Source organism: Mycetomoellerius zeteki, unplaced genomic scaffold (assembly GCF_001594055.1).
Source record: "Mycetomoellerius zeteki isolate Tzet28-1 unplaced genomic scaffold, Tzet1.0 scaffold120, whole genome shotgun sequence".
Taxonomy (NCBI): Eukaryota; Metazoa; Arthropoda; class Insecta; order Hymenoptera; family Formicidae; genus Mycetomoellerius; species Mycetomoellerius zeteki.
This window is the reverse complement of record NW_017256127.1, coordinates 1,388,584-1,407,278: the sequence shown is the minus strand read 5'-3', so window position 1 is coordinate 1,407,278 and position 18,695 is coordinate 1,388,584. Positions and strand designations below refer to the sequence as shown.

Here is an 18,695-nt window from a genome sequence, read left to right as displayed (position 1 = left end):
GTTAACAAGATATTAATTATTAAAAATCACTGAATATTGGTCAATAATTTTTTACTTAAATACTATCAATTTTACAGAAAAACAGCAAGAGACAAAAATTGATTATTTTCTTCTCATAGTTCTGATAATATTTTCAGAATTTTTTAATATTGTATTTTCTCATGTTAGTAAAAATAGTTGCCAATAAGAAAATGCAGTACTAAAAAGTTGATAAAAAAATTCTTCTCTGAAAAAAGAACTCTGAGAAGAAAATAAACAATTTTTGTCTCTTGCTGTTTTTCTGTAAAATTGATAGTATTTAAGTAAAAAATTATTGACCAATATTCAGTGATTTTTAATAATTAATATCTTGTTAACTATTGCGAAAATTGCAAAATGGTAGGGGACTTTTCGACTCAGTTTAGTCTGCTCTATTTGCCCACAAGCATTGTCAGCAGAATTATCAAACACCCTGTATGTTATATATATATATATGTATGTATGTATATGTGTATATACACACGCGCGCGCGCACACACATATATATTTATACAAAACATTTTTTTTTCAAAGGGGGGTTTTTTTTACAATAATTTATCTCATTATTCTGTGCGTAACATTATTAAAATAAGATTTTTAAAAAATAAATATCTTAGAATATTTCATATTTAGGTTAAAAGATGTCAGATTAAAACGTTTCATAAATCATTCAATTCTTGGCCGGTCTGTTTTTTCCACAGAATATAAAAAACCAATTTATATAAAATAAAGTACAATTACTTTTTATTAACGTTTACTATATGATGTACTACTTAATGTATACCATAAATACAATTGTATATATTTCAATTTAATTATAGACTAATATAAATTCAGATTGATAAATAACGAAGATTATCTTCAATAATAGAGACATACAAAGAATTGCAAAAAATGTACAATATAATTTTAATAAGTCATTTCATATTATATATACACACAGTGTATATTTTTTTATAGCTACATTTATATATATACGTATATATGTTTATTTGTGTAAAGCATCAAATTCTCTTACTTGAAATTTAGTGTTCTTGCAGGAAGTTTAGCCATAATGCTAAATAACACTTGCAGAAAGATAATGCATCCTGCATATATTGCTTGATCCATAAATAAAGGTGGTTAGGTAATAAACAAAAATGAAAAAGCGAAAAAAAATGGGAAATCACCATTAATGTGTTTGATTTGCCAACCTGCTGCGGCTAGTTGAGCTGTAACATCATCATCCATCGCAGCTGAAAGCAGATCTCCTTCCTCGTAGGTTTCGGACCCGCTACTGGGATCATCGTCGTCGTCGTCTGAAAGCCTGCGCATCGTGCTAGTCTCTGCATCTTGCATGGACACCATCTTTACCTGTTTGTCAGTTTTGGTATCTTGAATATTGTAATCACACCGTGGAAAGTTGCGATGTCGTCGATTTGGCAGTTTCAATTTTTTCTTCACATCACCTTAGCCTGAAATGACCAAGTACCTTTATTTGAAAGTTTTTTAACGAGGTTGCTGTACAGTGTACAATTGTTATTAAAGTGATTCAGAAATACTGAACACATGTAAAAGATTCATTGACCGTACTACTGTATTATTCTTAACATTTCCCGCATGTTAACAGTTTCCGACGTCCGGTCTCGCGTTTACATCGTTTGCCGGAAACTGGGGAGCAAAAAGAGATCGAAAAGCACGTGTTTCCTTTCCGGAGGAAGGGAAAAGGAAAAAAAAACGCAGAGGTAAATTAGGGTATATACATTTCGAACGATTGACGAGCTGCGAGCTGCGAACGGCGACGTGTACCAGCAGGTGAAGACGGATAGAAGACTTCCGCGTTTCGCACGCATATTTCTCCTGATGGATGAATTAGCGCGCGAATATCCACGTAGATATAAAGGAGTGCATGGAGAAGAGCGACGGAAGGCGACGAAGGCGACGGTGAGGGCGATGGGGGGCCCCCCGCCGCCGCCGCCGCGTCTCTCGTCCATCTCGCAGCATCTCGTTGCGGAGACAAAGTTGACAAACGGAACGGACAGTAGGCGACGACAACAAGACAACGCGGCGATAAAGAACGCGCGCGTAAAGTGACGATGAGAAAGAGACGGAGGAGGAGAAAGAAAGAGAGGGAGACCGCGGGGATATGCGCGTTTATTCGGGCCGATACTTTGGGGGGGCAATGAAAATGCGCAGGGCACACGCAAAAGAGACCACCTCCGGGTAGCCGGGTAGCGGAGCAGCTCACGACGACTGCTCGGTAACGCGGAGCCGATGGAGCAGGCCCAGTGAAAATCGCGAGTTGCGTACGCACCTTGGTGTGTTCCCGCGGAGTGGATTCAAGGGAGGGCTTAGGGCTCTTTGCGTCTGCGGGGAGGCGACCGCCTCGGCTACGCTCTCGCACCACGCCCCGCGCACGCGGTCGCGCCCGCGCTTATCATCACCGTCACCGTGGCCGGTCCTGCGGCGGCGAACGCGAGGCCACTTGCCGACTTGCGTTTACCTCAGGACGCGTGACGCGCAACGACAACGGTAGCCGCCATGGCCGGTATTCGGCGGCGGGCGTATCGATCGGCACCGAGCGGACCTCCATCACCACCACCACAACAAAACGCGGACACGGTACCGGCCATCTTGGGCGAGTCTGCGCGATGCAGGCCCACCCGAGCAGACGATGCGAAATTGCACGGATTTCGCGGATGGCGAGGACGTCGCGCACGCCCGATAACGAACGCCGATCGTCCGCGTGCCAAGTTTACAAGCCTACCGCGCCAGCACTCACCGTTTCCCCGTTGAAATCCACCGAACGGCAGCAGCGATCCGGGAGAGCGCCAACGCCATGTACATATATACAAGCTTGGTATAGCGCGATTGGCGGGAATCGCTCGGGCACGCGTCATGGCGGACCGCGTACCTATCCCGCCATTGGTCCGAGGGACACGTGACTGCCTCTGCCGTTCGCGGCGCGGCACGACCGCACGACGTCGGACGTAACGTCGCCATGTCGGACGACCATAACCTACCTGTTCTGGCTGATATCCCTGGCATTCTTCTCGACCCGAGAATACCTTTCTACCGCGACCCTCTCTGGGATCTTTGCGGGTCTCTGGCTGCGTCCGGCGTCGCTCCGTCTCGCTCCTCGACGATCGTCCGATTGTTTTCGCCGCTCGAAAATCCACCTCGCAAATGTCAGCGCCACGTTCGTTCACGTACGCACTATTCCCGATTCCCTATCTAACATATTTTTCCCGTTGAAAAAGGATTTTACAACTTCGATTATTTATCGTGCAAGCAATCTAGTTTTAAGTTATAAGCAAAGGACTTTGATCTAAACTCTGATTAATTTTATCGATAATTTATCAAGTGAAAACCTGTACTGTGTTAAACAATAGAATTTTTTTTATTAACAATAAATTTAATTGAAGCATTGTGAACATGGTACTTTCCAGTAAACGTAACACAGTGATCGTATCATCTTTGTTTAATATTGCCAAATAATAAGTTATAGTTTTTTCTCTCAAAAAGTAAATATTTACTTTGTGTAACTGTACTGTTACAAGTTATTAATTTTAAAAAGTTACAGTTACTGTAGAAAGTAATAAGTAGTTATTTTTCTGTCAATGTTTGTAATTTTTTGCATTTGTATTTTAAATACAGAAATCTTGCATTTCTAATATTACTAAATTATTTTACTAAATCTTAAAAGAAAGACATGCTTGTGTATGCAAAGCAACTTGAGAAGGTAAAGACCAACAAGTTAAAGAAATAATACAAGATATTAAATTTTATAAATATTAATAATGAAGGTTTACTGTCAGAAAATTGTAAAGTATGTTTCAACACCAAGTCTTCATTCATAAATTTTCCTTATTACATTATATTCGGTCATATATGATATTTGTTGTAACAAATTAATACATACACTTACAACCAAAGTTATAGGATCAATGTTGAAATGTATCCTCACACTAAACCTCACATTAAAATATAAAAAGTATTACTTCATTACAGTTACGAAAAAAATGTAACTACTTAAATCTTCAGAAGTACTATTCCACTGCAAATCGCGATTTTTTTTCAGTAATTAGCAAAACGAATTATAAAAAGATATGTATATTGTTTTATGAGGGGGGCTTATTGTTCTTGTGGGAAAATACTCGACAATTATATATCTTTTCTTATATAATTTAAATTATAGCAGAGAATAGTTCACGATTCAAAGTTCATACCTACATATTCTTTGCTTTAATTAATTAAAAACACAAATTTGCTTATGTAATTTTAATTATAGCAGAGAATAGTTTGATTTAAAACTTATAATTCGTACTTTCCGTTTTAATTAATTTAAATTATTGAATCATAATTTCCCTCTTAAAACATTGCATGTTTTTTTATAACTAATTTTGTTAATTACCACATAAAAAAATCATAATTCTTAGTAGACAATACTTCTGAACATTACTGGGTCTTTGCTAATCTTCGTATATAAACTTGCCATTTTTAGTATATCAAATTCATCAATTTAGAAAAATTTGAATAATAACTGTGAACGTATTTAATCAGCATAAAATTGATATTTAAAATTTAAACATATGCAGTACAATTGTCGAATTTTTCCTACAAAAACAATAAATTCCTCTCTTAAAACACTTTATACATGTTTTTTTATGACTAATTTTGTGAATCACTGAAAATACCACGGTTTTTGGTGGGGTAATACACATTTATCAAAATAACTAACTATAACTAAATTATTTATTAACAAATTAAATTAGGTTCCCTATCCTGTAAATAAGTAATATTTATTTAACTGAAAAATGTATTTAAAATTTACATAGAAGTGTTATTAAGCAAAATCCAGTTTAGATCGCATTTGGCGCTTCTTCTTTGTATTATTTTTTATTATTTAATAGATTTCTTTGACATTATATCTGATGCAAAGCATACATTTGATAATAAATATTTCCTGGAGTTCATGTAGAAATTTGCTAAATACATTACTGCTTTGATTCTGCAAATGAATACAAGCGTATAAAATTATTTGTTAAAGACATATTATACATATTTTTTAACAAAATGAAAAAATTACAGATTTTCCTATATTATATTTAATATATTTGAAAGTAAAACAGTTTGGCGACAATTTAGAACTTGGAAAAAAACTATTTCATTTTAACAAGTTGACGTATTTTTAAATAATAATTAAGATAAAATGAAAAAATTTTCATTTAAACTATACAATTGTATTGTTAAATATAAAAGTTGACATTATTAAACTCTTTTATGTGTGTATAACATTTATTTTTATGCAGAAAGCATAAATTTTCAATTCCAGTCACTTTTTGTAGAGATTATACATTTCATACATCCTTAGCTATCCACGATTTTCTCGGCTTTCTATTCTTTTACTTTTAATCCTTATTGTATGTAATTTATGAAATATCTATCAAGTAATCTTTGTTATTAAAATTGTTTAAAAAATACATCATCAATAATTTTGTAAATGATTAAATTAAAATTTTTTACTACATTGGTTTATATAAGTTAAAAATTCTTTCGAAATTAGACCTATATCATTTTTTAGATGTTTTATATTCAAGTGTTAAAAGTTATTTGGATCACTTCAAAATTCATATTCTTTTCATAAAATTTATATAATAAAACTACATTTATTTATCTATATTCTAAGATGTACAGAAAAAAATAGTATAGGAGAAAGAAGTCCATCACAGGCACATTACTACAATGCTGAATTATTTCATAATCATGCTTTCTAAAACCATTACAGAAAATACATTTTGTTCCTATTTTGTTTTTACAATTGTTACATCTACAGTATAAAAGTAGTATTAACTAAATACAATAATGTTGTAAAATGACATAAAGCAGCTCTTTACATATCACATCTGAGGCAGAGTAAATTAGAAACTATGAATTTTACATCACACTAGTTACCAATCGAGATTTGGATCTAAATCTTTGTGAAAGCTTTTAATACTTTTCTTTTCACATCAAATAAAAACAAGAATACATTACAAATCTCTTTGAATCATTTTAATATCACGAGATTCTTTCTCTACGAACGCATAGACTTTTGTTTCTCCGTTCAATTCAGGATATATATGTAAACACAATCTGCCGTAATTCCATCTAGTAATTTTAGAATGACGTCGCTTTCTAAAGGATTCAGTTGGTACGAATAATAATAACGTTGAAGATATTCCATTAGTTTCTAAGCCCACGGCTTGCTTTTGTGACAAAACTTTCCGTACCAGCCAGCTTCACAGAGACATGTGTCGTTTGATTGACAGGTTCCATGTTTACATGGCTTGCTACATGTTGAACGTTGTGACGTTATATGTGTGGTTGCAATTTCGCAGTGATTGCCTTTATATTCGTTTGAACATCTGCAGATGTTAGTACCCTTGCATTTGCCTCCATTGAGACAAGGAATAACGCATTTGGCTGAAAAGATAAAAAATTGTTTAACATAATATAAAAATTTTTTTAATTTCTAAATTTTATATGGTTTTGAAATGTTTTTTGAGACCCGTTGAACCATTGTTTGTACTCACAAAATTCGCAGCGCAAGCCGAAATAGCCTTTTGGACATTCACAGATATCCTTTTGAATACACTTTCCTCCGTTCAAACATTTCTCTGTACAGATACCTGAAATTGTTTGGTATAATCGGTCTTCATAAGTAGTGATAGAAATCTAATTTTTTGAAATTTTATACAGAAAAATGTTGCATGTCAGAGGAGTGGGTATACGACTGGCCAACACATTAGCAGCCAGGAGTTCGTCCCGAAAAGTACTAGACTCTGTAATAAGAGTCGATCATGCCGGCGAATTGGGAGCTGATAGAATATACGCCGGACAAATGGCCGTACTAGGTATAATTGCCCGAGTTCATAATGTATGTAGATATAAATTAGAATTCTAATGGTTTTCTGCGAAACCGCAGGCAGAACGACGGTCGGACCGACTATACAGCACATGTGGGATCAAGAGAAGCGACACCGCGCTAAATTCGAGGAATTGATTCGCAAGTACCGAGTCAGACCTACCATCCTCACCCCGCTGTGGAATATCTTCGGGTTCGCTTTGGGTGCCGGTACTGCTCTCATGGGCAAGAAAGCAGCGATGGCGTGCACTGTGGCAGTGGAGACTGTGATCGTCGAGCATTACAACGATCAGTTACGTACATTGATGGAGAATAGCGACAATGTGGACAAAGAGATACTCGAAACCATCAAGAAGTTCCGAGATGAAGAGCAGGAGCATCATGATACGGGCATAGATCACGGCGCCGAGCAAACACCGTTTTACCAAGCTCTGACAAATGTGATCAAATGCGGCTGTAAAACAGCTATTTCAATTTCCAAAGTGATATGAATGCATTTGCAAGCGTTCGAGATTAAACGTTAAAGATGTAAAAAAATATAACAATTGTTATTTGTAAATAATGTTGTAATTTATATAATAATAATAAATTACACTTTGAGTTTCTACGTAAGGAATTAATCTAATAATATTCGGGATATCCCGAATTTAATAGAGCATTTTTTAATCACTATTTTTTTTATGAAATACAATATTCTATGGAAATCTTATTTTTATAAACTTATGAAGTAATTAAAAGATGCAATTTAAAATTAAGTAGAAATAAATAAAAACTATCATGTAGTCAAGTGAATCTTTAAATGGAGATCCAGAAAGATCTCGAAAGAAATAAAAATTTTTATTTTTAAGATTGTGTACCAAAAAAAAATAAAACTTACCATTAGTTTATTTTCTCATATAATCTCTCAATAGATACGATGAAATATTTGTTCCATTTTACAACATTTCAAGACATCTTTTGCGTAGACATTTGTATCTAAGTTGCTGAACCAGTTTTACGTCTCGTTTTCCACTTTTTGATCTGACATAAAATGTTTTCTCGATAATAGTGTTTAATTTTTTAGAAGATAGAAATCTAAAGGTGTGCGAGATTAGGCAAATAGACGTGCGTTTTTAAAGGTAAAGGAACTCCTACTTGTAAACTTTACTCACAAAAATAAGATTAATGCTGGGTCTTATACCATTTAAAGTATTTAAACTTTGCGAAAACTGTGACAGACTATTCATCAAAAATCTGTTGTAATGCTCATTCATACTTTTGTATGCAGCTCTACATAGCTATAGAAAAACAAATACTACAGGAAAGCTTTTATATCTATTGAAAAAATAAGAAATTCTGAAGCATGTACTTTATTCGTGCTCTCGCTTTTTCATCTTTTTGGAAAGCTGGAAAAACATCTGAGAACATTCGAGAAACATTAGGTATGTCTAGAGGATCAAGAAGTGAAATACAAAACTGACTCGGTAACTTGAATACAAATTTCTATGCAAAAAATTTCTTGAAATTAGAAGTAATATATGCTTGGACAAACGCTCGAATCTATTGGGAGATATGAAGAAATAAGTTAATACTAAATTTAAAATTTACTTTGTTACACATATTTCGAAAATTAAAATAAAATTTTAAAATGTTATCTCTTTTAAGCGAATTCTACCTTTTTCCGTCGTATATTTATATAATTTATTATACCTCCTTCGCAGTAAGGACCCTGATATCCGGGCGGACACGAACACACGCCTGGCGCCGTGCAGTTACCGCCATTCATACAATTCGGATAACAAAGCGCTGTTTTACAATTAGGACCTAGATAACCATCTGGGCAGGGACCAGGATTAGGCTCTGCAAAAATAAAATCCAGTTAAAAAATGAGATATCGTGATGTCTGTAAATACATTACACACATACACAAATATGAACACACACATATTCAATAATTATCTTTGTACGATTAAAACGAGAAATATTTTGGTAACAGAACCGAATACGATCTCGTAGTTAATCCAATAAGATATTCTTCTAACGCAATCTCATGCAGATTTAATCGCGAATTTCTTTTCAAAATTTTATAATTAACTACAGAATTGAATTCAATACAATATATTATATTTTTATCTCATATATTTTATGCCATAAAAAGAATATGTTTTAGTCTATATAACGTAACGTTTTTAAATATTTAATAAGTATACTATATATACTTTTAGTAAAAAGATCATTTTAAAAAAATCTGCCAAAATGAAACTTAATAGTGTATAAATTCATAAAAAAATACAACAATGATTAATATTAAGAATAATATGCAGTAACTGTAATCTATAATTAATTTTGTTATAAATCTTTCAATAATATATTTTTTATCCCGTTTATCTCATTTTCATGGCGCATACAAACCGTGGATTATCTTTCGATTGAATGTTACTTATCGAAAGAGAAAACGTCGATGAAATATACATATTTCATTATTTCACATTTGCACATTCGACCTGCTATGCCACGAATTATCATTGATGTATTATCGCAGAAGCGATTATACGAAACATTCAAGTGCATCGTATTCTGTTACCTCTATCTGAATTCGAGAAGATGAAAACAATTACGTGTTACGTGGATCGTTATTTGCTAGTCTTTTCTCATTCGTGATTTATATAATAAATTCAACCGATCGCACATGCTGAATAATCCTTTCAATCCTCGATATTATCAAAATATTTACGTAAATATTTAAAGCTGATAAACACATACTTGACTTAATGATTAGCAACTTGAAAGCACAGAGATTGAAAGAGCTGAGAATAACGTTGGAAGGTAGAGCAGACTTGTACGGTCTTTTGCATTAAGTAGGCAATTAGGCACTTAATTCATAATTCGAGCGAACAATGACTTAAGGAAGCATAGAACTGGCTAACGCTTAACAAATAAAGCGCTAGGTAAGATGAAAAAAAAAATGGATGCTAATATAGAAAATACAAGCATATAAAACGGAAAAAATTGACCGATCTAGGGCAATGTTTGAATAAAAAAAAATTTTTTTTATATAAGCTAAAGCGAGTATTTTTCGAACATTAGATGGTAACAATAGTTAATTGTCAAATTGCAAAATGAAGAGCAACGATCGGCACTGACATAATTTCGCCGATCGAGTTCATATTTTCATGCTGATATAATAATCCTTGTTCGAAGATAAATGAAATCCGATGTAATAAGATCCTTTTTCGTTACATGCAGCATTGGAAATCGAGCTTACCGAAATTACATTTATTCCCGATCTTTACTCGTTAGCAACATTTGCCTCATTTAATACGTCTGATGCATCAAAAAGAGCGATCGACATATTACTCAATATTTTGCAATTGTAATTAACGTAATTACAAGACAGTTGTATTACTAAGATTACAGCGTTAATAGAATCTAGCTCTGAATGAGTGCTTTTAGGTGAAAGATAAGCCTCACAAAAGCGGTCCACGTTTCCACCTTACGAGCGGCGATGGGTGCGCGAAATTGAGGTCCATCGTTGAGGCGACGTTAAAATATCTATTATAGAGTCTTAAAGATTTTTCTTTCTCTCGCGTTATTTTTTTGTAGGTATCATAATATGCACAGTAATATGCACTGAGAAAAAATGTACTAAGTTTTAATAAATATTTATTTGAATATTACCAATTAAATATTTACTTCCAGTAAATGAATATTTATATACTCAATAAAAAAATTTTTGACTCAATAAATAAATGTTAGTTAAATCAAATTAATTCTTATACTAAATAAATGATTTAAGGTTTAGTACATTTTTTTCAATAATAAATATAGATAAAAGAAGACTATGGGCGGTATACATAATCGAATCCTATATTTAGGACCGTCTATGAATTAATCAGAGAGCCGTATTAGCATCTTAAGACATTACTTAAGACGATCTTAAAATAAGAACGAACTATGAATACCGTCCTCTATTCAATTAAAGAAGGTCTTAATGCCTAATAATATTTTTATGTAAATTTCTACAATTTCCAATTCAAGCAAATTGTATGCCGATTGTTTATCGATCTTTAAATACGATTCTAGACTGAAACTGGACTACGTAATATCACAAATTAATTTAGTATTAATGATGCTAATGAGCATTTTTAAAATATTGTAAATAATTTATTATGAAAAATATCACTTCAGCCAGGATTTAAACCTGTCATTCCGTGAGGTTGTCTTCTCAATTCGTTCCCCAGCTTCAATATAGGACTGTGTTCCAGGATCGACAAATAATTGGCGCGCAGTTTGCTTAAACTGGCAATTGTAAAATTTACATAAAAATATTATATTAGGCACTAAAATCTGCTTTGATCGAATATGGCTTCCTTCGTTGATCTGGATTGAACATTTCGCGAACAATTTTCATTTAACATGAGTAAACACGAACAAAAGTTACTGGAACACGTGCGGATTCAGGAATTCGAGAAAATTTTGAGACTCAAATAAATCTCTTGTTTCCTTCCGTTTTGATAAGTGATGCTTCAAGACCCTTCGAAGTGCTCCTTTTTGTAACGTGACGAGAAACGAGTATACGCGTGTAAAATTAGCCACGTGCAAGTTTTGCGAGGGCGTTAGGAAAAGGTCCAAGTTAATCGATTCGCTACTCCCTTTGACACCTTGACAAACGCAAGCATCCTCGTTTGGACCGGGATCTCGTCGCGATGATCGAGGCTCGGAGCAACCGTTTAACGACGTAACATCCATAAATCTCCCAGACACTGCGGAGCGGTGGAGATTCGATGCGCCTCCCTCGCACAATTATCGGACCCATCGTTCTGGCCGGCAGGCGGGCAGGTACAGGTAGATAATCTTTCTCTTACAAAGTATCAAAACGTGCGCTCATACGCGCATCAGGTACATGCCACGGCTGTCGATTAAATAAAAAAGAGGAGAGCCAGTCGGAACGAATGAACCATGCGCGAACCGGATTTCGTGGGCGCGTTTTACGCGCCGCGATGCAACATCCTCGCGAGCGGAGGCGAGGAAGAGATCCGGAGCCGATGGAGATCCGGCCGATTCCTGACTGCCTCTCCCTGACTGCATCGGTCAAGAGCATGCAGCAAATTAGGCGATGAATTACTGCTGATACAGAACTGTATGTGCGAGTGAAGAGGTGGTGATCGTGGGCGCGACTGACGGACTCACCGCGCACGGTGCATTCTTTTCTTAAACTTAGACGGAGGGGCGTCCCGTTTAGAGGTTTTCCCTTGAGGGTCTCGATCATCAGACTGATCCCGAATTGCGCTATGCCCGAATTGCCGGCGCAAGGTAGGAGAATGCTGAAATCTGCAATGGAAAAACAAACAGGATGAGATCTGCTCGTTGCAATACTGAATCTTCTGTATTTCCTATCTCTCTTCATTCATCTTCCAACGTTCGATCGTAAGCGTTTTTCATTTTAACTTTGACTCTTAATTTTGATACTATTGAAATGTTTATTCAGATTTTAATTCAATTCTTCGATTTTATTTTAATCTCAAAAAGTACGCGGCTGAGAATTAATAGACCTATCGTGTGAGAGTTTCTCGCAATTCGATCTTTTTGGCGATCTCACGTGACGTAATATTTACTCGATCTAAGAAAAAACTATACTTATAAAGTATATTTTATATTTATCCGATTTAAGAGAGAGAACTAAAAGTATTTTATTCTAATTGCGCGCAAATCTACAGACATTTCAGATTTTATCGATCAAATTTCCGGTTCTACAGTAAAGATAACAAAATTATATAATCACACAAATATAAAAATATTTATTATAAAATATAGAAATAATTATCTTTGCATCCGATTAAAAAATCAGGAAAAGTACTTTCTATTTCGATAAATAAAATCGAACATGTCTTATAGTTAATAGATAAGATGATACTTTTATAATTATGCAATCTGCAGATTTAATCGAATTTCTTTTCACAGCACAAGTTGATAATATCTTTATTCCTAAAATATTTAAATGACTACGTTTAGTACTTCAAATAAAAATGAAAAAGATTCAAAAATCATCGATGGGATTTAATCCTTGCAAATATAATGTCATAATAACTCGCCATAATTCGTTTCAGATTGATTCGGTCGAACGAAATATTCTTCAAACAAAGAATATCTTCGGCGCCTTCTCTTAGATCAGGTAGATTTTACGCCGCACAAAAGATGTCTACTTTTGACTGTGTAAATAAGAACCATCAGGACACGGCACTTATGCAACACCACGTAGAGATAAAAGTTAATACAAAACGGATGTATTTGCGAGCGTGTGTACTCATTATTTTAACGTGTCATAGAACGTCAAAGTGGCGTGATGTCGGTAAAGATCTATCCAACTGCAAGCGCGATTTAAGGCCATGGCACGTAAAAAAACTTAAGACTTAAGACTTATGCCTAGATTTTAAGCAGAATCGTAAGGCTCGTAACATATTCCTGTCAGATTTGTAAGAATTTTTAAGTGCTTATACAATATTTTTGCAGACAGCTTCTTACTAGCCATAAAATTTATAAGAAATCGTAGATATTTACGAATAATCGTACGTCTTACGATACATTCGCATAAAATTAGAATACTAGTCATAAGTTCTTACAAGTTTTACGAGAACACATTACGTCTTACGATTCTGCTTAGAATTGACCCATTAAGCAGTAAGCGAATCAACCAATCACAATAGAGACCATAAGACCATAACGTAAGCAGTAGCGAATCCAACATGTTGATATCATTACTGCTTAAGTCTTAAATCTTAAGTTTTTTTATGTGCCATGGCCTTTATTCATGAAAATGACATTTTATCGCGCAATAAAAACCGAACGTGAATTAGACTTCGATATTCAACCTCTGGAGTCTAAATACACATTAGGAAGTTTTTGCAATAGCGTTTATCCAAATACAGTGAACGCTAAGGTCAGGTTATCTTCTTCTTAACAACTAATTAAAAAAAGGATAGCGTGACTTTAACGTTCACCGTATGTAAATTCACGTTATTGCAAAAACTCTCTATGACTGACAAACGAAAACGCTATTAGCACGTTAATTGATATACTAATTGTAAGCGAAAAATGACCGCATCAGCAAGACAGACGAAAGCTTCATCGCAACTTACAATTATTCGAATATTTTACATATCGTTTTATCTCGAGAACTATTACCTGGAATAAAAAATTGCAGACATTTCTTTGGCATTTAGATTCCGATAACCTTTTACTCTGCTGCGATATTTTTGTATTGCAAGGTCTTGATTTTTTGTGGTAAATATTTTATGTTTATTCTTAACATAGATATATGCGTTTAACGGAATTTATCTTAGAACGCTTTATAAATAAGCTCTTAACAGTAATAATAATTTAGTTTCTTTTCATGTATAGAGTTCCTATAATATTACTGGACAACAAAAGATCTTTTTTTGTATCGCGAATGATCTGAGTAATCATTTCCGATATTGTAATTTTACATGCTGAACACGAATCCGTTATTCGATTATTAGTTCGCTCTAAAAAAATGACGCCAAAGATGCTAGAAACGATAATTTTGATAGTATTCATGACGTGTTGTAGTATCAGCAGAAATTTTTTTTTTTAATTTTTATTAAAAAATCACGTGAAAGTGTCATATATATTAACTTTTAGTTACCTGTGTTATTAATATCTGTATTAATAATTTTGTCATGCTAATAACACTGGGCCACAAAATTTGACCTTTTTTTACATAATATAATTTATATAATTATATTACGTAAGTACAAAAGCACTTTCTATCTTTTTTTTTTTCACATAATACAATATTAAGATGGAATAAAATGCCTTTTTTATGTATTACATGAAACGAGCTATTTTGGAAATTGCTATATCCCGAAAAATTATTCCGAAACGAAACAAAATGCATTTTACAACTAAAAGTTGATACTTTCGCGTGATATGAACCAGAAATCAAATCTGATGCTGATGCTACAATGTAATGAAAATCTTCAAAATCCTTTTTGACGCCATTTTTCTCAAAATTGTGACAACCGAATTTGGACAACAAATTTGTATTCGAAAGATAAAAATACATCGAAAATGACTATTCATATTCGTATTGTAAATTGGTGTTAACAATAATATCATTTAATTTTTACTCCGAGATTTTTCAAACTTACAATTAGTGACATTAATTATAAATTTGTAAAATTGAATTTTTTATATATATATATATATAAATGTTTATTAAACCATGAGTTCTTATAAAAAAAAACGCGAGAATCGTTTATTTTATAGAACATAGTTAATTTCTTCACACATTAATCGCAGTTTAGATATTATGCCTTTATTTTAAAAGTGACACAACTAAAAAAATTAAGTTTTTCATAAAAGGGAAAAACTATTTTTCATTCAGTTCGACAAAAAATTATTGACTAGTCACAAAATATCGACAAAAAGAATATATTGTTAACATGATCAAATGTCATTTTTGTCATTTTCGTTTCACAATCCTTAAAAACTCACCCTTTTTTAATTGTAAACCTTTTGATAATTTTTTATGAAATTAAGTTAAGCGTTAAGCGAATTCGACTAACGCATTCAGTGCGCCGATCAAAGCTATCGTACACAAATCGACGTAAAGATATGTGTGTTTAATATAAATACAAAAACCGTGAAATCCTTAATATACTTTATTGTGCTATTAGATAAAATATGTATTTTATAATTCGAAATATTCCATTTTTCAATTTTCAACAATTAGATTAAATCACTGTACAACGGTTTTAACGTGCACAAGTGTGCATGAGTAGTACGAATTTGTTGTGAGTTTTGATGATTGATGGGAACGTTTACCTAACTTATTCATACCCTGGTGAAAATAAAAATCGGAGCGTAAATCGAGTAAAAAGGAGACAGTAAATAAAAGAGTAAACAAAACTTCTAAGGCCCAGTTTCACAACTCACGGTTAATTCTTAACCGAGGTTCAACTTATTCATTGTCTCTTTCCAATTCTAGAATTGGAAAGAGATGAGAAACAAGTTGAACTTCGATTAAGAGTTAACCGTGAATTGTGGAACTGGGCCTACGAGGCAAAAATTGAAATAACGGAAAAGAAACGTTTAAACTTTTTTTAAATTTTGTTATTTTAATTTTCGCTTCCTACGAACTTCGTTTACGCTTCTTTTACTCTCCCCTTAAATTCGACTTACGTTCCGATTTTTATTTTTTTCGCCAGAATGGTAACAACTCGAAATTACGTTTTTTTAGTTGTGTCACTTTTGACGTAAGAGAACGATATATTTGAGATATTGACAATAAATCTTTACCTTTCGGTCTCTTAGGCACTCGTCCTTGCTTTTTGATCGTGATCGATGGAGTTTTCAAGATGCTCTCGTCGTACGACTTTAAACGAAAAAAGTTGTAATAGTACTTTTTTACTCCTGACTTCCACGTTAAATTCACGTGCGACACCTCGCTTGGGATAATCGGCAGTTTATTCTCAAACTCTGGATCTAAAAGATAAGGGAGTACTCGGCCCTCCGCAATCGCGTATATTTCCATCGCAAGCCCTGCATTAGCCAAAAATAATTTCAGTTTTACATTGATGTTTACTAATTTCTAACGTCGTTGACGACGTATCCCGATATCGCGAACAGTAATCGAATTTCTCTCCTTTTTTATTTATTTATTATTTAACGATGCTTTTTGCACCGAACTTATCGAAGGTAATATCTCAAATGGAGCATCGCCGGAACAGCGATGATACGAAGAAAGGGGGTCACATAATGAAGCTAAGGGGGAGGGGGGAGAAAGAAAATAAAAAATCCGAGGGGATTGACTCAACATCTGTGAACTGTACCGCTGAACATCTTAATTTGCTGCTGATCGATCCAGAGGGAGATGTCACCGGACGGCTTGTGGCCGGGGTTCCCGGAGCGATGCTGGTGCCGGGCGAGAGCCACACCGACGACGTCCAGGAGAAGGGCCAGGGCGAACGTCGCCGCCGCGGCCAGGACGGTCGCAGCCGATCGCATAATTGCCCGCGACGTGCCGCTCAGTCGGCTCAGTGCCGCCGCCGCAGCCGTTGCTGCTGCCTCTATCGTCGTCGTCGCCGCCGCTACCAGGTGTTACACGCACACCGGTGTGAGGAAGCGCCCGTCGGCCCGTCCCTTCCCCGGCAACCGCCCGTGCGTGCACTGGCAGTTAACGAGCTGAACGAGCAACGTTCCTCTGACGCCGCCTCCCTATATAATTCAACGTGCCGGCGCGGCGTGCGTGCCGTAATGCCGTTGGCGATCCGACGCGTGAAATCGGAGGATTTCACGGGGCGCGCGTACGGGACACGAGATCTGACGAGATCGCGCGTCTCCTCCGCGCGGCGAAGATCCCGGAGATCCCGCGGTGATTTCAACGCACGGTTGTCTACCCCCTCGATCGGTAAAACAGTAAGAGAAAGAGCGAGAAGGAGAGCGAAAAAGGGATGAAAAGGAGAATGAGAGAGGCGCGCGAACTTTCCTCTCTCGCTTGCGAACGGCGCGCGGTGTGTAACGATACGCGCGAACCGCGTCGCTCCGGCGGACTGACTGACTGACTGACTGACTCTCAATGAGAGTCGAGGCACGCGGAGCGAGTAGCGAAACCTCTCCGTGAAGCGAGATAGAGATCTCGCAGACGGACCCGGCCGGGGCACGCCGGGGCACGTCGGGGACTCGGGGAGCGAGAGCGACGCGCCGCGAGTTAAGGCTGCGTGCACAATGTATTCGGAATCTGCTTTGCCAATCTCCCCCCCCTCCCTCCTTCCCACTTCTCTCTCCTTCACCCTCTCTCTCTCTCGCACATACGCCGTATGCTTTTTATTTTACTGTTTTAAACTCAATTTAGACGATCTATAATTTGCGGTGGAATTCAAAATAGAATGCTATTTATAATTTTATCTGTCGTGTATTTTTTAATATACATTTTGCAATATATATGTATGTGCATTTTAATTCTTTCAATATTTGTTGTACCATACACGATGTATATGAAATCGTAAATAATTTATAAATTGTAATTAGGATTCCATCCTGAATTCCGACATATAAGTTAACATCGCTAATTAATATTAAATTTTTTTCATTGATTAATTTCGTTAATAATATGGAAAGATTAATGAAGATCGTAAACTCATAAATGCGAAAAGTTAGTTTGAAAGTAAATCGAATATTCATTTCAAATTAAACCAATCTCCGATATGAAAGATTTTATGGAGCGTTCACTGTATACAAATTTCTTTTAATTTATTTATTTTAATTCAAAATTTTAGATCACTGCGCGCGCGATTTTAAGAATACAAAATTAAGAAATTTAAAAATATGTTACACGTCCGTTATTAAATTGTAATATAGTTTTTATAATTTTCTAATTTGACGTTTTTCCTTTCCTTTCGAAATATCTGCCTGACTTCGCTCGTTTTTCTTTTCTCCCTACAATGAATCGAATTGAAAAAATATACTATATTTATTTATCTGCAAAAAAAGAAAAACGGGCCACTGTAACGTTACAGTTTGTAACATGATCCGTTTTTTTTTTTCGAATTTTTTTTTAAATATATTTATGAAGTCACATTTACATTTCTCGTAGCTATTTACGTAACACTTACATATTGACTAATTCCTTTAATCTTTGATTCGTGACCACCTATTTTTAAAGAAATCGTTCAAAACAAATTTGCCAAAAGTTAAAATATATATACATACAGATAGACAGAAATCGAAATTCGAATTAACTAAAAAAGTGATAAGAAATCTGGATGGAGGGAACCAGTTTTTTAACATCTTT

General features: G+C 35.1%; 3 protein-coding genes across 9 annotated transcripts in view; 1 reads left to right on the top strand and 2 right to left on the bottom strand.

Moving 5' to 3' along the window:
* ewg (DNA-binding protein Ewg) overlaps positions 1–2,850 on the bottom strand; it is a 12,771-nt gene extending 9,921 nt beyond the window's left edge. The window contains exons 1-2 of one of the 7 annotated variants that reach the window (XM_018461249.1): positions 2,780–2,850; positions 1,188–1,472 (exon numbers count right to left, since the gene is read on the bottom strand). In XM_018461249.1, coding sequence (XP_018316751.1) covers positions 1,188–1,365 — 178 coding nt within the window. In that variant the 5' untranslated portion in view covers positions 1,366–1,472; positions 2,780–2,850. Of the gene's footprint in view, positions 1–1,187; positions 1,473–1,760; positions 1,927–2,311 lie in introns of those variants that run through there. The other 6 variants (XM_018461248.1, XM_018461254.1, XM_018461252.1 and 3 more) reach the window with 6 other exon arrangements.
* A 116-nt stretch (positions 2,851–2,966) lies between these two features.
* Coq7 (ubiquinone biosynthesis protein COQ7, mitochondrial) lies at positions 2,967–7,426 on the top strand. The gene is made up of 3 exons (XM_018461256.1): positions 2,967–3,206; positions 6,739–6,893; positions 6,965–7,426. The coding sequence occupies exons 1-3, from the start codon at positions 3,184–3,186 to the stop codon at positions 7,393–7,395; spliced, it is 609 nt and encodes a 202-aa protein (XP_018316758.1). The 5' UTR covers positions 2,967–3,183; the 3' UTR covers positions 7,396–7,426.
* shf (WNT inhibitory factor 1) lies at positions 5,700–17,467 on the bottom strand. The gene is made up of 6 exons (XM_018461255.1): positions 16,735–17,467; positions 16,202–16,444; positions 12,074–12,214; positions 8,594–8,743; positions 6,573–6,668; positions 5,700–6,462 (listed from the first exon to the last, which is right to left on the bottom strand). Exons 1-6 carry the CDS (start codon positions 16,907–16,909, stop codon positions 6,230–6,232), a joined length of 1,038 nt encoding a protein of 345 aa, XP_018316757.1. The 5' UTR covers positions 16,910–17,467; the 3' UTR covers positions 5,700–6,229.
* Positions 17,468–18,695: the final 1,228 nt, after the last annotated feature.